Source organism: Patagioenas fasciata, chromosome 1, assembly GCF_037038585.1.
Source record: "Patagioenas fasciata isolate bPatFas1 chromosome 1, bPatFas1.hap1, whole genome shotgun sequence".
Taxonomy (NCBI): domain Eukaryota; kingdom Metazoa; phylum Chordata; class Aves; order Columbiformes; family Columbidae; genus Patagioenas; species Patagioenas fasciata.
The window spans coordinates 125,810,382-125,835,024 of NC_092520.1; the positions used below are offsets into that span (position 1 = coordinate 125,810,382).

Below are 24,643 nucleotides of genomic sequence, written 5' to 3' on the forward strand. Positions count from 1 at the left end.
GTCACAATAAGGTCTCCCTGGAGCCTTCTCTTCTTCAGGCTGAACAACCCCAACCCTCTCAGCCTGTCCTCACAGCAGAGCTGTTCCAGCCCTCTGATCATTTTGTGGCCTCCTCTGGCCCCTCTCCAACAGGGCCATGTCTTTCCTGTACTGAGGGCTCCAGAGCTGGACACAGGACTCTAGGTGGGGTCTCACCAGAGCAGAGTAGAGGGTGCTACAGTTATGGGTGCAGTCAGGGATTCTGGATATTGTAGGTGGGAAAAGCCTGATCAACAGTGATGTGGTTTCTTCTACTGCTTTGTCATTGGAAAGAGAAGAGGGGATGTACAGAAAAATCAGGATAAATGCCAAGCTTACAAAGGGTGTATTAAAACACCTCAAGAAGTCAGACATCTTTGATAGTATGAATGGGATGATGTGAGTAATGTAATTCCAACAACCACAGGAGGCGAGTCAGGGGAACAGGACAGACAGAACTTGCTGAGCTGTTGTTACCATCCAACAGCTGTTCAGCATCTAGGGAAACACTTGGTGGCTTTAGTGCACTTCCACAGAAGACAGTGCAATGCGATGGAGCCATATGCATTTCCAGATGTGTCCATGCTCTGAGAGCTCTGCTCATCACAGGAGAGGAGCTGCCTGCCTCTCCCCAGCACAGGGCACTCTGATGCAACGGTGCTTTCAGGCCAAAAGGTGCCTTGTCTGCTGTCGGTACATCTGGCTCAGCCACCCCCCAGAAGCAAAGGCTGCGATTGCTTCTGACCAGGTGGTGTGTGGGCTCACCAGCAGGAGCCCTGACAGGGTGCCATGGGTGCTGCTGCTGGTGCCCCAGTGGCTCTTCACTGGGATCGTTTCTCAGGGCAGCAAAGCCAGTGCTGAACCTGGAGGGAGGGATGTTTGGAGGAAATGAGCAGAACTCGGTAATGGCGAAGGAAAAACCTTTGTTGTTGCCAATGTAGATCCTGACTGCACATCAAAGCACTGCTCTGGGACTGGAAGCCTTTGTGAGGCTGCGGGAGGGATGAGCTGATGGGGGACATGGAGCATGATGCAGCCGTGCCCCTTGCCTGGAGCAGGGCGAGACCACCACACTTACGGAGGGCTCAGCAAAGCATCCGAGGAGGAGCATGACCCTGGCACCGGGAGCTGCCGCAGCCGTGGTGCCCTCGCCAGCCACCCTTCCTCCCCCACCAGAGCCTGTCGCTGCTGCTGCAGGGACAGAAACTCTGTGGTTTCTGCTTCTGGGGCTCCCCACAGGGGCAGAGCTGGAAATGGCCCCTGGTGGGAGGCAGCCTCCCTCACCTTTCGGTCTGGGAGTGCTTGCTGCCCTCTTGGTGCTCCTGGCTGGGAGCTGGCACGCCAAAAGCAACAGAGGCGCTGCAGCTGAGACACCGCCATAAAGCACCGAGAAGCTGGTGGGGTGTTTTTCACAGAGCCTCCCTCTGTCTTGTCCCAAACCTAGGACTTTTTTAGAAATCTTCCAAGCTGTGTCATATCTCTAACCTCACCTCCTGGGTAGAAGAATTGTTTGTGGAGGCTTTTGCCAAGGGCACAGCCTCGTCTGTGTTGTGAGCCTTTTATGGACCACGTGGACGACGCACATGAACATTTAGGCAAGAAATGTGAGTTAGATGCTTGGGAAATACTGGCCTCACCAAAGCTAAAGTGGCACTTTCACAGGGGAAGTAGTCAGGTAGGTAACCTGTAATTACCACAAATATGATTTTAAAAAACAAAGTCAAGTTTATCCTATGCCTAAAGCAAACCCATCTAGAATGTTGCTTTAAAAAAAGATTTTATCATACAACAATAAATACAGAAGGTTAAAAACAGAATGTAGTTTGGCACTGTTTTTTTAAAGGACTGTAACACAAAGTAGCTGCTCTCACTGGCCTGAAACTGCCCTTTTTCCCGGAAAGTCTGGCTCAGCAAATAACTGCTTATAAATATTGTGAGCAGCAGAGCCAAAGACTATCTACAGAAGGGAAATCCTTTACATACCTTACCATGGTGGCCCTGCAGCCCTGCAAGCCAGATGCTGCTCCTGAGGGGCGTGGGGAGCCCCAGTGCTCTCTGAAGCTGAGGGCACCCAGGAACTTTGCAGGCACCACTTTTGCTGGAGGACTTGGGGTCTTGTGGGGGTGCTTTTGGTTGCCAACAGCCCCAGATAACCATGTTTTCTTAATATAGGCTGAAATTATGTTTTTATAGCCTCATGGAGCTACTTTCGATAGCACAGGTTTATGATATGCACAAAAAGGTGAGAGGCACAAACAACCAAAACCAAACAGATGCTTTGAATAGTAGTGAACTGGTGTCATGCGCAAGTAAAGTGGCCTGGCTGCTGAGAGCATCCTGGTGTGTGGATGAAAGTGTCAGTGCAGCAGTGGCTTGTATGGCCCGTAGCCACATCCATCCACATCTGGCCGCTTATGGAGTGCCCTGTTTTGAAGTGGAGTAACTACTAAGAGAGAGAGAAGGAAAGGGCTGAATGGAGCTGCTGTCTCTCTGCTCACAGTATGGTCTCTCTTCCAGCTTAGCCAAGCCTCTGAACCACAGCTGCAACCAGGCCAGAATGATGTGTATAATGTAAGTAACTACTGTTTTTTGTTTGTTTGTTTTCAAATCTGCTTCCCAGACAGACCTTTTTTGGCCCTTATAGATGGTGAATAGCCCATGGATCAGAAAAGCTCGATGACCCAGCTAATGAAAGCCATATACCCAAGTGTGCAGCACAGCAGATGTAAGGAAGAAAAATAAAACCCGACAATGGCAACTTCTGTGGTCACTTGTCTGGCTGCATGCTGGGTAGATACGTGGGCTTTAGGTTCCTCATTTGATCCACTGGGCTGAAGCTATACCAGGAATCCAGACCATTTTGGAGGCAGTGCTCGATGTGCTGCACCGTGTAAGATGCCCGCAGGAGCTCTGTGTGTCTGTCTATGTTTGTCTGTGTGTGTGAGTGTGTAGCCACCAGACTGTCATATGTGATGTGCAAACCCCAACTCTGCAGCTGGTTTGCAGCTATGACCAATTGCTGCTCCTCAGATGACTTGCAGCCACGCCGCCTCCTGTGTTGCCAGCGTTATTTGATGTGGGCTGGAGAAAGGGCAAATGCCCAGTAATGCTGTGTTGCTGACTTAGGGCGACTGTAGCTCTTGTAGCATCGGGTGTGTGGAGCCCGAGTCACCATAGCACGGCTGTCTCTGTCCCTCAGCTTTCTTGTTTCCCCACAGTGGAACCTGTGGTACCAGATGGGACTTGAAGTGTATCTGGTCTGCTGTGCCCTGGTGGCACCCAGCACCAGGTGACTCCTCAGGCAGTGGCAGAGGACAGAGAAAAAGACCCTGTGTGTCCTTCCTAGTTAAATTGCTCACTCATGGTAGCATTAAACTCTGGCTATTTTTGCTATGTCTAGTTGGCTTTTGATTTTATTTTTTTTTTTTCTTCTCACGCTTTTGACCATAGCCACATCCTGTGATGAGTTCTACTCTTTAACCCTGTAATGTATGAACACCAATGCTTTTTTGTTTTTGGTTCAATAAGTGTTGCCTATCACCTTTTCAGTAGCGCTCTGTCCACTGTGTTATTCTGACCTGAAATCTCTCCTTTGTCCTCACCCAACGTAGCCTTTCCCAGATGAGAAACGTGTTGCATGTAAAATTTCTGCAGCCAGTTGATATGAATTTAGATGAGCTGTTCTGCAAAAAAAGTCAAGTTCGTGAATCTTCACCCACCAGTGGGAAAGCATGAAAGTCAGGGTCCCTCCCCGTCGTGTGCTCTCATTTTTAGCTCATTTCTACTTAAGAAAGGTTCTTGATGCAATGGCTTGCAGTTTTGTGCTGCACAAACCATTTTTTTTGTTTCTATGGCTTGAGTATAGAAACTTTTATTGACAGTTGCATTGAGGAGTAAAATAATTTCTAGCTCTGCTATAATACTCATGAAGTCAGACAACACACTGAGTTCCCATTCCTGTGTTAAGCCGAGACCTGCTTCTCACGATCACAACGTCCATCACTGCTTCTCGCTTTCTCGTTTCAGCAACTGTCTCGTGGGCGCAAAGATGAGTATGATGTTCTGGGGGCAAAGCGAGGTGCAGACCCTGAGCTGGGCGGGAGACACCAGGTAACTTCCATCCACACGTGCACCTTTTTTCTTTTCAGTCTGGTTCCTTCCTTCTCACGTCTAACCGCTGCTCAGACATGCAGGCATCCACCACGCGTTCACTAAGTACCAGCGCCTTCCTGGAGAGGGAACGACAATCTGTGTAGTAACTCAGGCGGCTGGCGGTGTGGCGGGGACAGAAGCAAAGCTTCCCCCCTCCCCTTTGATCTTGGCCCCTCGCCCTCCCCCTGTCACTTTGCTGAGCGCTTGCAGCCACCCAGGATAGGAAGTGACACCCAGCTGTGGGGCGGATGTGGAGCAGGCAGGGCAGGAGTGGGTGTTTCACGAGAGCTCGCTGCACGTGATGGCGCCAAACAAGTTGCCAACAAAGCCAAGCAGCAGCCAAAACAACTTTCTGCTGCAGGGCTCAACAGTTTCAAAGCAAAAGGGAGGGGACACCTTCTGCATCAGCGAGTAGGGCTTGCCTGCAGGTGACAGCTGTAGGGATTGTGCAGAAAAGAGCCAAGTTTTATCAGTTATTTAAATGAAATTGATTTTCCTGAGAACAAGTTGTCTTCACAGAACCTTATGGGTGGAGGCAAGATGGGCTGTAACGAGCATGGCATGTCCATGGAACTATAGCTGTGCCTTAGAGCAAATGTACGGGCACATGCAAGGTGGTGGGGAATGCTGGCAGGACAACACATGGGCAACTTTCTTCTTTTGTTTTACAGCAGAGAAGAAGGAACCCTCAGGACACTGTCTACACTGTGAGTAGAAGGAGAGGAGAGGGAGGGATGGCTGGAAATAAGAGTTTCTATTTCACAGGAAACTTTTTTTCTCCTACCTAATTGCAGCTTTGGTTCGAACTTCAGAGCTGCTTTCTAAGATTTCGCTTCCATTCTACCCCCATTACCCTTTTTTTTCTTGCTAGAAAATTTCTGTTCCCTTCTCCATGACAGAAGAGAAACATTGAGAGATGGGGGAAATAATTTGGATTGAAATACCGGCTGATTTCTTTAGGTTAGCCGTTAGTGACTAACCAACCTTCCTCCCATGTCACTGGTGCTGCAGTATTTGATGTTCATGTTCTCCTGCCAAACGCCAGAGCATCTGAGAGTGACTGCTTAGGATCCTCTTGATTTAATTGATTCAAATCTGACTAAATGTGCTTCGAAGGATAGATAAATGACTGATAAAGCTTGTGTCTTGACTCAGAGCTTTCTGGGTGGTCAGTGCTTGCTGAGGATGAGCTCATTTCCAACACTTGCCTTCATCCTTGTTGACTCAGATGCTCTGATGACAGCTGGTGAGAAGCATTTGGGAACTGCTTCCCTGGATGGAGGAAGGAAGAGCTCCTTCTTAACCTTCACCCTGCAATGTTAGACTCTCTTTTCTTTGGGCCTGAGCTGCATGTTCAGGTTTGTCTCCCCAACAAATAATACTGCTTAAAGTTTTTTTTTTTTGGAGAGCTTTGACTGTAGCATGTCACACCAGTCTAGATAAATGACTTGGCTGAGGCAGAGTTATATTCATTTAAGTGTTTGGAGATGAGGTGGTATTGATGTGCTAAGAAGATTTGATCATGTGTAGCAGTAACTTAAATGCACATTGGTCAAGTCCCACTGCTGTCCCTTCTTCTCTGGAATACACTGAAGCTCTGAAGGCAAGGCAGGCCCAGAAGCACAGCCTTGAAGTGCAGCCACCCAGGGGCTACCCTGGCTTTTGTAGTAGCACACTGACTCTTCCCCCATCTCTGCTTGCAGTCACTGCAGAAGGACAAGATGGGCGAGGCATACAGTGAAATCGGAATGAAGGGGGAGGTGAGTCCTCATTTTCCTTCCTGCTGAAAGCCTGGGATGAAAAACCCCTTACTGCTACTCCTTCACAGAGCTGTAGCTCTGGCTGCACGTCGCTGCCTCGCATGGGGATGTCACTGTGTTGCACAGCACCTACAGGCACAGCTGCCAGCAGTTACCTACTTCCTGTAGTAACCAGTGTGTTGGGTGTAGCAGTAAATAAGACATATATAGCTATGGCGTTATAGTAGCCATAAAATAAGGTGGAGAGTAGGCAATGAGCTTTGTCACATCAATATTAGACACACAGCCCGTATACCAGCAGAAACAGAAAACTTCCGACAGCTGCACCAGCTGAGGAGGCAGAGGGTATGAGGTGGGTGAGGAATAGTGGGGAGCCTGGTCTGCTTTATAGACACAAGTAAGTGTTTGCAAACTCCTCCTTGTGCCTGTCTTCAGAGAAGTGATGGGGGAAACATTCCCCTTCCTCCACTTCCACTCTCAAATATTTAAGAAGGAACAGATCAGTTATGTCTAAAGCCAGCAGCAATTGGATACTTCCAGCTCTGTGCACCACCTGCTGGGGGAGGGAAACTTGTGTTGAAAAGGTACCATCTGGGGACGCTGTTTATGGTGAAATGAAAAATTGCTGTGACCTACACAGGTTCTATATAATGTCATGGTATCTTATATATAAATTTTCCCTCTGAAAAGTGGAAAAAAGGGTATTTCAAAATAAAGTTCAGCATTGAGAAATGCTGAAGTAACACCAACATTTTTCTTTTTTTTTTTTTTTTTTAATTATTCTAATGCCCTTCTGCCATCATGAAGCTCAGTTTACAAGCTATGAGTTGAAGAAGTCTCACCATGTTTTTTACAAATGTTTCTATTACTGGAGGGAGGGGCTGGAAACACCAACACCCTTGATTCATTCTAGATACGCAACCATCCTGCAACTTTAACTGCAGCAGGAGCTACCCCTTGCCCTGCGTTCATGTCACAGTCAGCACTCCACTGCTGTGGGGCAGCTGTGACCAGCCAGGGTCTGACTTGCCAGCCAGGGCTGTCAGCTCTGCTGTCGCCAGTTCTCTCCTGCAAATTGCACTCTCTCATGCATGAGTCAGCTGCTTTGCCTGGCAGCTCCTTATGCCCCTGGGAATGCAGCAGCTTTCCCTCCTGCACAGAGGGTGTCCAGGCCAAGCACGGCTGCTGACCCTTGGTACAGGATGGGTGAAGATGGGGTTATTTTCTTTCACGTGATGGGAAAAGCACCCATTAATCTACGCTTGTTTTTCTTTCCCAAAGCAGCAGAGGCGGCGAGGCAAAGGGAATGAAGGTCTCTACCAGGTAGGCAACACATCCAGCAACTCGTCCCCTCATCTGTCTTCACAGCTTAATTGTAGCCTCCAGTGTGAGATCTCAATGCATGATGAAGCACAGCTTTCGAAGCAGCTTTCTGAGGATAGTCACACAGAATCAGGGCAAAGACCACACCGCTGGTACTTTATCAAAGTGGCACCATATTCAAAATACAACTGGCAGGAACACTTATTTAGCTGTGCTGGTGGGAACCTTTTCCGCAGTCCTACATCTTGGAGAATCACCTTTTGACTGCGGCAGATGACGCATACAGTTCTGTCTCCAAACTGATTATTGCTGAAATGGAAACCTTCAGGTTGCCAAGCAGCCGTTGTAATGCAGAGCATCAGTGGTTCAGCCCATCTCACTGTCACATACAGAGAACAAACTGGTTGGCAGTACCAGTCCCTTGGTGCGCTGGGGTGTTTAATGTTGCACACACGTAATGGAGGGCAAGGAGTCCATCAGTAAGGCCTTATTTGGGCTGCCATGCATGTTCCAAAATGCACTTTACTTTCTATAGAAGCCTGTACATTGCCATCAACATCTCAAAATGACAAAAATAAAATTTATATTAAAAAGTCATTCTGATGCAGCACGTGCCAGGGAGTTTTTCCTGTAACACAGCATATTTGTCACTAATGGCGCTTTTCTTCAAAACGTGCTCTACTGAGATAGTCCCAGGCAGCGGATAAGCAGCACTGTCTCATCAGGGTACTCAGTATGCTGCTAAGTAGTCACAGCAGAGGAGTGAGGGGGAGCTGGAAGTTTTACAAGCAAGCAGCACATTTCTTACTAAATCCTCACTCTTGGGAGTCTTGGTCACCTCCTAGGCTGAGTTGGGACTCTGCCACATCTTCTGCTGCCTCAGCCTTGGAGTAGTTGGTTCTGTGGCAGCAGCAGGAATGTGCAACTCACACATTACAGCTGACTCGCCCTGTTAGCACAGGCTGGCAGGAGAGGGGATGGAAGGAGATGCTGCCTAGGGTTTGCAGCCATCTGAAGCCCTGCTGCCAACCTGGAGTTATATCATTGGACTTCTCTTCCAAATTACAGAGAAATCCAGAAAACAAAGTTCATGAGTTGATGGCTGTTCATTTAGCAAAGTTCACTCAAGCATCAGTTTGCTCTTAATGGTCAATAATATGCAAATAAAATTTACTCTAACACCCTGCATAACTGGTCAGGATGAGCTGCTGTAGTCATATGTTCATAGCAGTTATCCAGGATACACCTTGCCTTCAGGTAAGCGACAGCTATTGACACTGTACAAAGACTGAGTCACTCATGAGTAAAAACCTATTTGGGGGGAAGCAAAAAAATAATAAAATAATTATGCTACTGAGCCCCTGCTGCCTTGTTCCTGAGTAGTCAGCTGGGGAGAACTAACCTCTCACAGTGGTACCTCACCTCTTTTTCAGGGACTCAGTACAGCAACCAAGGACACATACGACGCTCTCCAAATGCAGCCTCTGCCCCCTCGCTAAACAGGAGTCACGGAGGGGATGGACATGGGTGAGATGCCCACCGGCTTTTGGGAGGAGAGGAGGGAAAGCCTTGTTCATCCAAAACAGGCACTGTGTATTTTCTCACTGCAACAACCTACTTCAGTTGGTGCACAGAGGGAATACGTCTGGACTCAGTCAGTGCCTTCTCCCTTCCCGCTTGATTCATGTAACTGCAAGCTTTAGCCATTAAAATGTACATACTTGTAAAGTTATTTCCAATAATAGGCCGATTTCTTGTAAGATTTGTGCTGTGGGACCAGACCACACTTACTACCACAGCTGTTTCCATAGCTCTTACTTGCCTTCCAGAGCTATCAGGATGTCATTATTAAAGAACCTGTAAAGATAGGGCTGTAGTTATTTCTTGTAGTATTTATCTTAAGGCTGTTTGACACAGACCAGCTAAAGGTTTTGCTTTAAATTTTCCTTTTAAAAACTGCTTGAGCATGGGATGACTTTTTTTTTTCTCAATTGTAAAAAGTGACATGATGTTACTATAGTGAAGGACAGAGGCTAAATGCAGGCTTTTCAGTCTGAAGGAAACAAGCACAAAGCTCCACCAAAAGCTCAAGCGGTGGGATTGCCACTCATCCAGCACCTGGAGCTAAACGCAAGTCGGGTATAACCTGCATGAGACACCTCAGAAGGCAGAAGCTACCCATTGCAAACAAAATAAGGAGAATGGACTCTGATACAAAGAGAAAAATACTGGAAAAGCCAGGAGAACTCACCACAGAGAATCACATTTTGGCTGAAACTACTGCCTCCCTCACATGAGCAACACCTGCAACTATCACTGCAGAACAGGCTCCCCCTAAGAGTTGGTGCAGTAATTCTAATATCAGAAACAGATCAAAACTGTTGTTTCTGGGCAAGAGAAACCATACAAAAGCCATTGTCAATGCAGTTTCCGAAACAGCCTATCATCAGCTTACCTCCAAGAGATGATACAGGTATAATTCCAAACTGATAAGAGTTCAACAATGTAATGATTTTTGATGAATTAATAAAGCTAGTGCCAAAGACCTCTGTGTCTGTGTGATCAGCTGTGGGAATGGTACAGGCTCATCAGCTGCTGTAGCAATTTGCACCCAGCAAGCGTCAACTCCCAGGCAAGCTGAGGAGGATAGAAATCTGACAAGCGCTTCTAAACACATCCTGGGAGGTGGGATGGGATGTTGGGAAAACGCTGTAAAGCCAAATACAAAAAGGACACTCACCTCCTGCTGCATCGTCATTTCATCAGTGAGTTGCACGACTGTGCAATGAAGCCTGTAACCAACTCAGCAAGGACAAAATTAACTGGGGTCAGGAGGTGACCAGTGTGTTCCACCAGCCCTGACGGAGGGAGCAGAACTAAAGCACAGCTGGGGGATGAAAAGCTGCTGCTGGGGGCACTGCCCAGAGGAGGTTACATGCTTATTTCTTAAGGGACTGGGTTAGCAGCACAAAAACTTGCTGAAATTGCTGCTATTTGAAGTAAGCAGTAAAACTGTAAAACTGTACCTGCAGTATGTGCTTGTGACTTTTAAATAATATTTCAAAGACACTAAATTAGTTTTTTTCAAAAAAAAAAAAGTAAACCAAGATATTCCATGTATTCCATGCATGGCAATGAATGTTCCTTGCAAAGAATTTCCTAGATCCTTTACTGTTCTGCAATAAGAAAAATCTGAGAATTGGGTGATATCTCAAACAGCTGAGCTGAAATTTACAGTGAAGTTCCTACCACAAAGCACTCCTCTCTTGATGCAAGGAGTACTGAATTTTTTTTTAAATTATGATAACCATATTTGCAAGATGTAGAAGTCAAAAGTTTTGTCAGTCATAAAATACCAACTACTAAACAATGGGGATGAAATTCTTAGGAAAAAAAAAAACCACAAACCACATTTATGCTCTTCATATATAAATGGATCTTGATTTCAAAAAGCATCCATTTTGGGGACACTCACTGTCCATATGAGCAGAGTCTTCTATCTGCATTCATGGGAAAACTGAAGCTACATCTTCTTTTAGGAGAGGAGCTGATAATACAGAACAAACCAGTAGAATGAAAGCTTCAGGTGGAGTGAAAAAAAAACAAACCTGGGCTCTCCTCAGTTTTGACAAGACAAAGGGCACGAACGAACAATCTTCTGGCCCAGTTTGATGCAGCTTGGGGGAAGGGGAATTCGCCTTGCCCTGACACATTTAAAGAACTGCAAACAAGTGCATACATGTTAAAACACTTGGAAAATGGTTTAATGATGTTTACAACAGAAATGAACTGTACAATTACAGTAAGTTTAATATATATAAAAAATTACAGCAGACAAATGCATCTACACAAAATCTACCTTTCCATTCTGATTTACTGTAATCTACACAATCTCTCAATGCCTACAGCTATCTGTAGGCAACCACTGGGAAAATAATAATAATTAATAATAATAATAATAAAGGACATCTTTAAAGAGACAGCATTTTGCCTTCCTCCTCACCCCTAGTGTGATCAGCGAGGTTTTGAAATGTGTGGGACTCTCACATTTCAGTCTCAAGAAAAGCCTGGGTTGTGTTTGGGTGCAGGTACTCCCATGTAGCCCTCGATTTCAAGTGTTCTGCTGACCTGAAGCGTACGAATGCAGTACAGTAGGAAGGGCAAGAGCAAAAACCTCCCAGTCAGTGTAAGCAGGCAGTTGCACAGAGTAGTGACACCATTAAGACTGAAAATTTCTCTTTAGAAATTAAGCAAAAAGGGACTGCCCAGACGCTACAGACATCATTCTCTCTGAAAACTATCACCAGATTTAGAAGAAAGGGCTTATTTTTCAGCTCCTGATTCTTCATACAAAGGGTTAGCTTTCAAACTAACGTGTTCAATATTTTTTCAAAAGACAATTTAAGCTACTTCGTCTTTGGCCCATCCCTTAAAAACACTGAAAACCCCTTGATGCTGAGAAAGAACCTCAGCCCAATGGGGAAAAGAACATGCTGTCTCTTTAAAAAGAAAGAATCCCAGTTGGGAGCGGCCATCAGTGAAAATGCGATCCAAATTGGCGGTCTGGTGGAAATTCCTCATGGAATATTATGTACAGTTTAAAAACCCTTAGTTTGTTGTGTTGTTTTGGTTTTTTTTTTCCTTTTTTCTTTTTCTTTTTTCTTTTTTTTTTTTTTTTTTATTTATGAACACCTAGGCAGTGAAAACTGTTATGTTAATACATACATAGACACACCCAAAACATACAAAAATACTATTATTTCAAACTACTAAGAATAGGACAAGTTCAGTTTTCTCCATGCTATGACTTTAAGAGCATTACACTGAAACAAACAAGAATTTAAACGACAATTTTTTAATATCCCAGAAATATACCAAAATATACATCTAAGCTTTGGAATTACTGAGGTTAGACTAATGCAAGTGCTGGGTAATCGTACTTAATACACAAGTCTAAGGTTCTGCAGGAAAGAAATTATCTTTGGTATCTGCATCAGGCTAATAATATTAACATTTGGATTTTGCTTTGGGATAGAGCTTGTATGACCCTAGAACCAAACACCCCCCAATCAACTGAGATTAAAAAGATCCATGTAAAAAGTTCCTCCATTTGCAATCCCCCCCCCAAAAGTTAAAAAGTCACAGGCATCTACCTAGCATAAAAGGTTGAGAAATACAATGCATAGTTGCACAGTGGTGCTGCAAAAATAAAAGAAATCTAGAAAAAAGGAACTAGAGGAGAAATGAAAAGCTGCTTTCTCTTCTTTCAGGGATTCCTCACAACAGGACAGCCTCTTCCAAGCAGTGACGGGGGGAGGGGGGAAGCTCAGAAGTGCACCTCAGCGTGTATTAATCAACATCACCCAGCCCCCAGAGGGTTAAAGCACCCAGCAGAGCAGCCAATCCTGCACCCAAGTCTTCAGCTCCTCAACCCACCTGCGAAGCCCCCGGCCACCCCCTCCCAGCACCCGCCTCCCGGATTTTGCCCCAGGGTGGCGAGTTTCTTCCATGGGCATCGTCCCCTTGCCTGGGGCAGCCCAAGCCCCAGCCCCTCCAGGCTGGAGGGCAGAGCCCTTTGCCCCGGGGCAAGCCGGCCTCACAGATGGGCTTGGTGCTGAAGACGCCCTTTGTCTTTGGTTTGTTTGTTTGTTTTGAGTTTATACAATCATTAGGAAATCTTTGGTTTTGGCTGGAAATTTTAAAAGAACAAAACAAAACAAAGAAACCGCCCCCTCCCGACTTATAGCAGCCACCGTGACCTGACAAAGCTTCTCTTTCCCAGGGGGGTAGGGGAACTACATTCAAATAAAGATGGACCAGGTTAAGGATGCAGCGGCTGGCCAGGCTGGGGAGTGGGGAAGGAATACAGGATTGTCAAATAATAAAGAAGAAAATCAAATATTTGGAGATCTATTTTTTTTTTTTGGTCATGTTAAAAAGCAAGTAGCATGTACACGGCACTGGGACGAGAGTGCCTCTGGGCCCTGGAGTTCAGCACGGCCCCAGGGCAGCTGCCCTGGGGTGGGGAAAGGCAGCACAGGGCGACCCTTTTCCGTGGGGAGTGGAAGGGAGGGGGTGGATATTCACAGACTAATCAAGAGGACCCCTTGTAACCAAAGGAAATAAGATAAGATTGCAATTTGCCCTCACTTTGCAGTAGCTTTAAGCAGCGACATTCAGAGGCGTTGGGGGGTCACTCCCCAGGTTGCAGGTCACGGGGTGCTATAGGCCAGAGTTCAGTGTTATCAAAGGAGGGAGGGCAGGACTTGGCAACTCTGTAGGGTTTGGAGAAAGTTAAAGCAAGTTACTCAGTTACGAGTTAGAAATGAGGTATACGACAGCTCCTGTACCTGTGGCGGATAAACACCCCACACCTACTCACACCTAGCCTTAGATACTACCACAGAGGAAGGAAATGGAACAACAGCACTGGCAGGGACGAAGAAGCTACTGCCCGGGGTCCTTCCCACCGATCGCTGGCACGCGAGGTGCACCATGGGGACCAGCGCTGCCCGGACCTCTTCAAACTGCCCACGGGAGGCTCTGCAGCTGTCCCATCCCTTCTTGGTCTCGCAGGGAGGCCCAGTCCGGCTCCCCAGGACTCACGGGGCGCAGCACTGATCTTTCTCATTTTGTTTTCCCCTCGGACTCGCTCGGGTGCAGGGAGCACCAGGGTCACAGAGGCCGATAGAGTGAACGGGGGAAGAACTAAAGGGTTTGTCTCAACTGCCTTGTTCTCAGGACACTGTCATGGGTGCTCTTGTTCCTAAATTGTTTCTCAAGGGGGTTGTGCGATCTCTGTGATTCGCCCCTCGGCATGCCATTTCCAACATCTTAGGATTCTTTCTTAAGAATTTCAGATTTCTATAGCACCACAACAGGCCGGCTTCATCCGCACACAACCTTATCACATTCAGGGAATAGGGCTTAAGCAGCTGCTGCTGCTACGAAATTCAGCAAAGGCAGTATGAATCCTGAAGTGGGGTCTACAACAGATAAGAGAATTTTGGGAGGAAAGGGGAAGCTAACTTGATAAATTAAGTATCTTATGGTTTTATGTAAAGCTCTGCAGGAGAATATTCACCAGCAGACTGACACAGTTTTAAGACAGATCAGCATTTTGGTCTGAGCGACTTGACAATGTCCTGTTTGGTAGAGAGATGAAATAAGGCAGAGGGGGTATGTTCCAGTTCTGGGGCTGAGCCTCAGCAGCACTAAGGAACGCCAAAGGGTATCATCTTCCCTCGCCTCCCACGAGCTGTTTCATTTCCTTCCTCAGATTTGTTTTCCTTAAAGCACACCTTGTTTTCCACTTCTTTTGTTCCAAGTGCTCTTTTCTTTGAGAAGTCATTTCTTCAATATCCCTATTACCTATCTATAAATCTAACTAGCTCTTTGAAAAGTCACACAATATTAATACCACTTTTACATAATGTCAGAACAACAATTCTATTAGTAAAGCTTTCAGTGAAGTTCTGCAACCCGATTCGTGTCCGGAGGAAGAGTAGCTGGACAACCCACCTCTCCCCCTTCCTCCCTCCCTTTCTTCACAAGAGCTCACCAAGTTCACCGATAAAACAACTCAGCCCAATAGCACGATACATGAACATGTACAAGGCTCATTTGGGGAGCAAAGAAGGGAGGCTTCAAGGTCCCCCCCAAAAGAGAAGGACCATAAGCAAAAGCTGTTGAACAGACTCTGACCTTGGACTACACTGCTTCCACATTCGAAGGAAAGAAACAGTTTTTCCCTGACTGTATCCCAACATCAGCCTCAGACCTGCAGCACTGGGCAAGCCCCACACGCCGTTTGTCTTCACAGAGCGAAGGCAACTCTATGCAGAAAAGGTGGGAGTACCCACGAGAGACGAGGTCCTTACAGAAGGGACACTGACCCAAAGCTCAACAAAACCCCATGCAGCTCTTCTCTTACCCACTCTGAGAACAGCAGAGCTGACAAATTATCAGTGCCTTTGGTTCCCTATGAGGCCACTGGGAATTCTCCCGCCCCAGTGGAGTCGAGCTCCTTTAGAAAGCCCCCTCTCCCCACCACCACACACAGCCAGGCGCACGCGTGTGCGCACACACACCCTTGCACACGCACCCACACATGCCCCTGCCCTCCTCCATCGGCCTTGATGGGAAATGAGAAGGGAGCCTTGGGGTCCAGACGGAGGGGGCTGCAACACTCTCCCAAGGCAAGAACCACTCGTTCTTCTGCTACTCCTCCCACTGTGACACCGAGGCATATGCCAGGAGGACAACCCGCTCCCTCACCAACAACCCCTCAAAGCTCCTCTCCCACGACTGTCTCACAGTACGTCGACCCTTTCAGGCAGACCAGCCAGGTGTTAGGAGTAGGTTAGCTTTCACTTCTCAGTTTGGTTTTTTTCTTTCATAGTTTTTGGTCTAGACAGGATTAGCATTGCTATTAGAAAAGGAAGTGTTTAAAAAGTTTTCCACCTATCATCAAGCACTACAAGCCCTACATTCAGTAACAAGACAAGGGGGATAAAAGAACCTGTTTCACTTTTGCTCTCCCAGATAGATTAAGATGCGACAACCATTCTTCTCCCTCCCTGAAGTCAAACACAACGGACTCAGTTCAGCTTGGGTGCAACTCAACTAACTGACATGGATTTACATCACCCAGGCTGATGTCAACCCAGTACAGCCACCTTCTTTCCCTTGAGCCTCCCGGGTACGCGTTGCCTCATCTTTAGATCCCAGCAAAGGGCAAGGAAAGGCCAAGAGGGAGGGGAGTGTGCGCACACTCGAAAGGACCCTGAACAGCAACCCCGATCAGTAACCTGCATGCCACCACGTGCTGTGCTGCAGATTAGACCACAGATAAACCAACCAAACAACAATCCCAAACCCAGGAGCGACAAAATGTTTCCTTTGGCAAGACAGATACAAGGAAAAAAATTCATGAGCAAACATTTTCCTTCTAACACAGTCAACCCCCTTCTCTGCCCCCAACATCCACCCACCCCCACCCAACCCTATAAAGTTGTAACCTATAAACAAGATCTCAAATACATACAGCATAATCATGTTTATCAATCATAATAAACATCAGTTCAACTAAACTCTACAGCTAGAATTATCTCCACTATTTATAAAGTTTGCTTTTCTCTTCTGATTTTTTCAGTTTAAAACCAGTTCTGCGACAATGCTAAGCTATGCTGAGGTATTTTATGAAGGTGCCAGAAGCCAGCTGCTACCCACAAGTATTGTTCTCAGAGCCATATGGTGCTACCTTTTGCTGAGGGAAACGGGAAGGAACGAGGAGGGAGAGGGGAGGAAGAAGGGGGCCCAGATTATTCCAGTTATGGACAGTTCTTAGCAGGGTATCGCAGATGGAGCTGAAAGCAGCCCCAAGACAAAGCCTGGCAGTTGCTTCAGTGCTTGGAATTTGGTCAGAAAAGTAGTACCTGATACATTCTACATGCTGACCTTATCTGTCTGCTCAACTAAAAGGTGTCTTTTCTCCTACAGGTAAACTATTTGTAATTTCAGTGCAATCTTCCTAACACCCTTCTATAACAGGGTCCCATGGGGGTAAAGGCTCAGAGCATGTGCCCACTACGAGTGTCCTGGGAGAAGTGGGAGTCAGATCCAATGAAGACAGATAAGTTGAAAAAATATCAAGTTCTTTTTCATGCATTCCTCTGTGTGCTTGTCTGTGAAGATACGCAAGTACAGGAATAGCTTCTTTTCATCCTTCCAAAAGCACTGAAACCACCCGTGCTGACATACAGGGAACCGGGTACCATTCAGATCACAGAGCCAAAGATGTGAGCATTTTAAAAAATTGCAAACAGTGAGTCAGTAATCTATGACAAAGCTGCCTCTGTCAAAAATTTTTAAAGTATTTTAGTATAAAGTCTTCCCGCTGGAAAGAAGAGAAAAACAAGCAGCAACCAACGGCAGTGAGATTCAATGACTGAAAAGGGTAGAACCTCTGCAAGGTACGCATCTCGGATTCTATATTGCTATAGTATTTTGAAGAGGAGGGAGAAGTAAGAGGTATGCAAAAATATCAAGGAATTTGAGTTGGCTGTGTGAGGACTGACAACCATAAACCCAGTGGGGGGCAGGGGACTGGCGTACTCCTTTGGTAAGTCTCCACCCTAGGCAACAGTGTAGGTGTATGTCCTACAGGTACACACAGGCCCTGTGGATACACATCACTGAACCATTTCAGGCAGAACAGGAAGAGGGAACAGTGATTCTGAATAAAGTTATCCTGGCAATAAATAGATCTCATTTTAAACTTATGGTTTAAAACCAGCTATAACTTAAAGTTTGGACCAGATGCATTAATTTTGTCTGTCCCAAAACACTCTAATGACCATGAGAAGCTACCTGTCTAAGATGATTTTTGTAAAGCAAATTTTTATCTAAGAAAATATCAATTGCTATTTAAGGTAAATTAGATGTTGTTTTAGTTTAGTATCTGTGGTGTGGTTCCAGCTCCAACAGGTGTTCTGCTCCTATTTGTAACAAAGAAAAAGGAAATTTCTGTTCTAAAGTGTTGCTCTGCAGGAATGTGCACAGAGGGAAGGAATTAACACTGCTGCCTCCTTCCGTAACTCAACTGCAGAAATGTGTGCTAAGCCAAAGTATACTGCAAGGCTTACAGAGGGGACATTTAAACACTAGAATGAACCAAAACATTAGGTTATAGTTCCAAGAGAGGTTTGGTGGTTTTTTTTGTAAAAAAACCCCGCCATTTTCTAACATTTTCTATCACACAATCACTGGCATGGATGTACATGGAGAATTTTCTCTAACATGTTTTGGTAACAGCTATTCTCTCAACTACTCCCTGAGCAAAACTGGTTATTAAAAGAAAAAAAAAAAAACAAAAAACAACAAACAACCTAAAATATTTTGGCAAGATACCAAAAGATCGGAAGTATAAAAATTCTGTCTTCATTTAAATGATGACTGTAAAGTATGTAAAATTAAAACAAGGGCTAAAAGTAGAGGCAGTGGATTGCTCTTGCTCAAATGAAAAGATACCATACTATGACAGAACATTTTTATCTTGTGTGTTAAGATCAGCAGATAGCTTCTTTACTCAGTGTTAGCATCCTCCTGATTAACCTAAAAGGTGCAAAAATCACAAGCCGTAACTCCAAATACATCAAGAGCAATACTATTGCCACTGAAAGTCAGCCTGTTCATTTAAAGGTAAGATTCAAACTTGAAGCTTCCATGTCCTAAAAGGTCTCTAATTCAAGCCACCAGAAAATGTGTCTTCCTTTTCATGTTATGGAATTTTAGTTTTGTCTGAAAAGATAACCTCACTAGCACTCAAAAAAGAATTACTGAGCAAGAGAAATAACACATCCCCACATGAAGACCCATCCAACTTTCAAGCATGTTCTATGGAGAAATTTTTTACACAGAGTGCTGAAACACTGGCAGAGGTTGCCCAGAGAGGTGGTAGATGCCCCATCCCTGAAGACATTTAAGGCCAGGCTGGACGGGGCTCTGAGCAACCTGATCTAGTTGAAGATGTCCCTGCTCATTGCAGGGGGTTGGACCAGATGACCTCCAAGGGCTCCTTCCAGCCCAAAGCATTCTAAGATTCTACGTTCTCCTTGCTGGTTCAGCCAAGCACAAATTTCCCATTCATCGTGAAGTGGTTTTTTCAAATCAATTTAACTTGTGTTTCAACAACTATTTATTGAAGCAGAGGATCTTCAGAAGTAGCAGAGCAATGATGTGTCATCACTAGTCACTCAAAGAATAAAAAAAAAAAAAAAGATAAGTGAAGTCACATGAGACTTACAGGGTAAAAAAGAAAAGGAGAAGATCTTAAAAATCTGGTACTTGTGCATGTAACAAGCATGGTACCTTACCAGCAATCTTCTGAGTGCATGCACATAGACATCATCTCAGAGCAACATGATAAAAATGTACTTAGACTAACACATGCTGCACAGTAACTCAGAAACAAAATAAATCCTCTTAAGGAGATTTAAATAGACTGATGTGACTCTTGTAAGCAGCTGTATCTATTTGCACTTTCTGTGAGCTGTTCATGAATCATTCTACAGTGTCTGTGGAGAGTATGTTCTGAGGAGATCAACTGTGCTAAAGCCAAACTGGAATACATTCTTTTAGTATCAGAAAAAATTTCATCACCAGCCTGCAACATCTCAACCTGAAACCATTTCCTAAATGGTTCTTGACCTCCAGGGCATATCTGTATTTGCGTCTCCATAAATCTCTTGCTTTTTGAGTTCACTGTCTTTGGCTGCAGTGAGAGCTTTTCACCTTCTCTTTTCCTACATATGTCCTTTGGCATGCTTGCAACTACGAAAAGCAACCCACACATCTTTAAATACAGAGACATGGAGCTCTGAAAAAGAGATGCTATTATCCTTTTCTAACACGCTATGAAATTCCTGGCTCACTAATCAATATAGGAGCAAATGTGCCAGCACACAGCTAAAAGGCTGTCTAGAAATGAGCATTTGCACAGAAAATCTTCCCTTAAAAAGTACAGTAAGGATTAAAGACTGCGAGCACAGAACAGAAAATCATCTCCCTTCAACATATGAACCCACTGATACTGGAATCAGAATGTAACTTTGCATCACTGGAGGAAAACGGCAAACTTGTTTGCTAAATAAATGTCCTGGGTCTGTCAGCAAGCTTGCGATGATGCATTTCTCCATTCTCCATTTCCAATACCCATCAAGTCAGATCATGGTATTTACTAGGTCTGTATACAATTGTTATTGTCTCTTTTCAGATACATCAATTTCTGCTGCAAGCATGATTATGATTTTAAAAATGAACTTGTGCTAAATTCTAGTATATGATCTCATATCCCTTTCATGCTCTGAAGGAGTGTAGGTGCTCTAACTAGGCAGATGCACAATCATTGCCAACCTGATTTCTGTCTTTCACCTAAACACTAAGCCAGCATCCACGAGACAAACACTGCCAGGGATGAAAAACAGGCTCCAGGAGTGACAGTCAGTCACCGGGATGTTTTAGGACAATAAATCAGAGCATGCTGGTAGTGGACACCATGGTGGGATACATGCTGTTCAGGTATTACGTCAGCTCCAGCAAGAAAACCAAGCCCTTTCTGGTTATATGGCTACTCTGAGCTTCCAGTTTCTCTCAGAAAAAGACTTGCTAAGAAATTCCCTGGAATCTGGGCCCCAGAGAGGGTGACGGGATACAGAGGAGGAGGGTAAAAGGGTATAAGGTGCTCACACCAAAGCCATGTGACCAATGCAAAGGTAGTCAGGAAAAAAAAGCAGATTTTTTTTTATAATAAATAAACCATCCAAGCTGCATTAGTGTTCCAGATATGTACTCAACAAGACCCTCTCCCAACCACAAACCAGCAAGAATGGGACATGACAACTCATCCAGACAGCTAATGGCACAGTCTCTTTTAACTGTGGAGAGAGGATTTTCTGCTGATTTAAGGCCCACCTTTCTTTGTGTTTCCTAGATATATGCAAGGACCATGTCCCCCGACTCCGCCACAAAACCTTTAGGGAATAGAGGATACAACGGAGAAAAGACCGGTTGTATCCTCACTTCAACAAAAAAAAGCTTCCTGATAATTTGTATTTTTGCACAGGCGTAAAATTAAGCAGGAACTTAGTTAGGAATGAACACTATAGCTGCATCCATCCTCTTACTCCACTGAACACAAGCCCCAGGGACTCGCATTCCTTTGGTAGAAACTGTGGTCTGTGCTATGGCCTCCAGACCAGCATAGTGGGTACCTGCATCTCCTCTTCCCTACCACCCCGAAGCTTACCCAGCTATACCTTTTACTGCTCTGAAGCTATCACTGTGGGTCATTTCCACTTCTGCAGTATTATTCATAGCCCTAAAAGTCTCCTGCACAGCCTGAAGTCACATAGACACATCAAAAATACTTAGATTTATCCATACTGGTGGGATGAGGGTGGGACCTGTTGGATTAACAACCCCCTGACATTGCCATTCTATTTACACATAAAATAAAAGAAAACAAATTAAAATCAAGTTAAGAGTCTGCCCCAAGGATAATACAAATTACCAACCAAAAAAAAAAAAAAAAAGATTAAAAACAAGCAGCAACTTTTATATAAAATTAATAAAAACAAAAGACAAATGAAAAAGAAATTGTCAGTAGCATCTATCGCCTCTCTGCATCTGAACTGCACTTATACAAACTAGTCCATTAGTACAGCAGCTTGCTAGAAATTGACTTTGGTTCAAGCTTAGTTTAAAAAAAATAAAACATAAAAAAATCAAAAACACATCAGAAACGGTGGACGGACATTTGTTAGTTTCCCTGCTTGCAGTTCACTAGTTTCGAAGTTTTAGGGATAACTGGTTTAAATATTCAGTAAAACAGGAAGGTGGAGAGTTAGAGATGAACAGAGTAAAACCATGACGGTGGGGGGAGAGATAAGGGGTTCTGCCACTTGAGTGCAAACACAAATCCCACATGCTCGGGTCACAAACCAAAGCACATGTAGGGTTTAAAGTTGCTGCCTTCTGGATCTTGGATGAGAAGCTCCAGGATCCCCCTGAATCATCAACAAAATGAACATAGCTGCATCAGCTCATCATTTTGGGACACTCCAGTGACAAAAGTGGGTGGGGGAAAGGGACTCTTCTAATACCCTCACTAGCTAAAAGTAATTTAGTTTTATACACATGGCAGAAACCTTTAAATCCATCAAGAATGGAAAGTTCAAAGTGAACTGCATTGCAGTGATCCAGTCTTCTCTTCTTAAAATTTTTTTTTTTTTTTTTGGTTCAGATACTACACTGTATATTGAAGAATATACAGATCTAACTTCTGTACAGTTCATTACTCTTCCTCATCCATGTAAATATCCTTTGCCACATGGATCAGTCTCAACCTTGAAAAGATGGTTACGGTGGCAGGCAAGCCCTGGCGCTCTGGTCAGAGATGCTTATTGCCGTTTTTAGATATCTAGCAGCATCACAGCTCAGAGACTACAAGAGATCACCCAGCTATGTGCAAAACCCCAGAGTCAGCTCTATTGCGTTGGCATAAATGATGGTAACTTCTGCTCTCCTAACTGTGGGCTTCTGTGTTTTGCCACCAGAAGCACTTTTTACTAGAAAGTTTTTCTAAATACAATGTTGGAAGCATCAAAATTAATGAAAAAGCAATATTGCTATGAATAGGGATAATTTGGCCTTTTGAAACCCTGTACCAATTCGCCTGGTGGGAATACAGGACTGTAAATGCTGCTTTACATACTGCCAATTAGCTTGTGTAACTTTGACATTTTAAAAACATATGTGTATGGTCTTAGCAAAATCCATTTAACAGAACAGAAGAACCATTGGTATGTCACACAATCTGGACTCAGGAGGTCAAATCCCACTCTCTGAAGTAAAAAGGAACCACACACATGAAGCTAAGAGCAGAATTTGGCCATTTTGTCTAAACAATTGAGAGAAGGATAACTGCAGTTTGGAACGAATTCCTACCTCTGCTTATAGAGCATAGACCAGCCTGAAAGTTTGCACACAATGATCTCTACTGCTACACTGAGCTTCCCACACAAATGATGAACATAAATTCTTCTGACCCCTGCAAGTAACCATTAGACAAATTCAAGGATGAGGAAACTGTTCAGAACGTTCTCAGAAGATTAGGACAGAAAGTCTATTTGTGCTCCATTCTTCCTCTCCACCCTCCCACCCTCCCCCTGTGGTGTGGAAGCTCGCTGAAAATAATCCAGGAGCAAAAGACAAACGCGTCCAAACTATATATATAAAAATAATAATAATAATAATCATAATAATAATAATAGAGATACACCAGTAATACAGGCCTGCCTAAATTGTACCAGTTAAGAAAGGAACCCCCAACATGATTGATACGATTATAAACACCTTGTATGACATAATGGCCTGTACAACAGACCTATAAAATGATAATTAAAAAAGAAAGATATTTTGACCAAAAAGAAAGAAGAAATCCCCTTCCTATGTTTGAACTGATAACCCACCTTAACTTGTCATTGTGACTGCTGGAAATGATAAGTAGTCCTTTCACTTTTTTTGAGTTTTTTTGTTTGTTTGTTTTGGTTTTTTTTTTTTTTTTTTTTTTTACATTTTTGGTTAGAAAGTTCTCCGATCCATGAAGCGATCCTGAAAAGACAGTGTTTATTATAAAATTAGGCAAATGTCTGTCCCAGCTTTAAATCCTTCCTGTTTCGCTTTTGTTTTTTTCTATTTTTCCTTCTCTCCCTTGTCCCCAGCAACACGGTGAGAGGATGCCCATCACATTTTCAGTTCATAAACCCCGCTGGCAGCCAATCCCACCGCACAGTGAAACAGGCTGCTGGCAGCACAGCTCGGCCCAGCTCACTGTGCCTTGGAGGCAGTAGTGGTGGTGGACGTGGCCCCGCTCGCAGAGGCCACCGTGAGGAGAGAGTTCTGGATGGACTCGGCTGAGGTGGAGGTGGCGTGAAGGCTGGCGACTGGTCCAGAGGCCCCTGCGGAGGCTGCAGCTGCAGAGACCAAGCTAACCGGGTTGCTGGTGAGCAGAGAAAGGTTCTGAGGGTTCAGGAACAGAGGGGCAGTTACGATGTTAGGAGTACCTCCAGCATTGGCAAACACCAAGTTTCCAGTTGCATCCAGTGATGTTATTGGAAGAGAGCCACCAGATGCAAGAGCTAAAAAATGGGAAAATTGAGTAGGGAGGAGAGAACATTAGCAATAATCAATAATGCAAAATGTGCCTAAAAGCAACTCTTTACACTTCCCTTTCTCTGATATGCGTGCTCCCTACACCACTAACAACAGTCTTCTCATAAGTTGTTTTAAAAAAACACATCTCCTTATGAATAGTGGACAAGACCTTGCAGATACTAAAATGCCTCTGCTGTCTGCTCCTAAACTAATTCCACTGCGTCTTTTCAGATCTTTAACTGGTCTATGCCTCCTGCCACAGAAAATCTGTACTGGAGAGCATTGAGACAAGTGTTCACATGAAATGATAGCTATCACAAGATGAAGAAGCTCATTTAACCTTGAATATAACACTTTAAACGATGACATATTACCACTGCTACAACTTACTGTCACCGGTCTAGAGGGTTCAGTCTGCGTTAAATCTCTTAAATTTATTTGTGACACTTGATGAAATGGTTCTTTCCTGTACCCTGGAAACAAGATTTGTTAAGCTAGTTTAGAGTGTACTTGAATACATAGGTTAGCTAGCTCTTTAGGCACTTGCATTATTTTATTTTTACAGATAACAAACTATGAACAGAGAACAACTCTTGCTAAAGTCAGTGGAAACTTGTGGCTACATGGCACTTCCAAAATAAATCCTCACTCCTCTGAATAAGGATTTATGTATT

The 24,643-nt window shown here is 44.5% G+C and overlaps 3 protein-coding genes across 10 annotated transcripts in view; 1 reads left to right on the top strand and 2 right to left on the bottom strand.

Annotated features, from left to right (window-relative positions):
- The window catches only part of CD247 (CD247 molecule), a 56,090-nt gene extending 46,292 nt beyond the window's left edge, over positions 1-9,798 (top strand). The window contains exons 3-8 of one of the 2 annotated variants that reach the window (XM_065851639.2): positions 2,536-2,589; positions 4,045-4,128; positions 4,842-4,877; positions 5,874-5,930; positions 7,212-7,253; positions 8,687-9,798. In XM_065851639.2, coding sequence (XP_065707711.1) covers positions 2,536-2,589; positions 4,045-4,128; positions 4,842-4,877; positions 5,874-5,930; positions 7,212-7,253; positions 8,687-8,752 — 339 coding nt within the window. In that variant the 3' untranslated portion in view covers positions 8,753-9,798. The remainder of the gene's footprint in view (positions 1-2,535; positions 2,590-4,044; positions 4,129-4,841; positions 4,878-5,873; positions 5,931-7,211; positions 7,254-8,686) is intronic. The other variant, XM_065851647.2, reaches the window with a different exon arrangement.
- Positions 9,799-19,154: 9,356 nt separating this feature from the next.
- COX17 (cytochrome c oxidase copper chaperone COX17) overlaps positions 19,155-24,643 on the bottom strand; it is a 177,028-nt gene continuing 171,539 nt past the window's right edge. Inside the window, exon 3 of the mRNA XM_071814094.1 lies at positions 19,155-19,164. The gene's annotated coding sequence lies outside the window, so the exon portion shown is untranslated. The remainder of the gene's footprint in view (positions 19,165-24,643) is intronic.
- Positions 22,027-24,643, bottom strand: part of POU2F1 (POU class 2 homeobox 1) — a 111,412-nt gene continuing 108,795 nt past the window's right edge. For all 7 annotated transcript variants that reach the window (XM_071814068.1, XM_065842680.2, XM_065842670.2 and 4 more), the window contains one exon: positions 22,027-23,953. In XM_071814068.1, the coding sequence (XP_071670169.1) occupies positions 23,643-23,953 (311 nt within the window). In that variant the 3' untranslated portion in view covers positions 22,027-23,642. The remainder of the gene's footprint in view (positions 23,954-24,643) is intronic.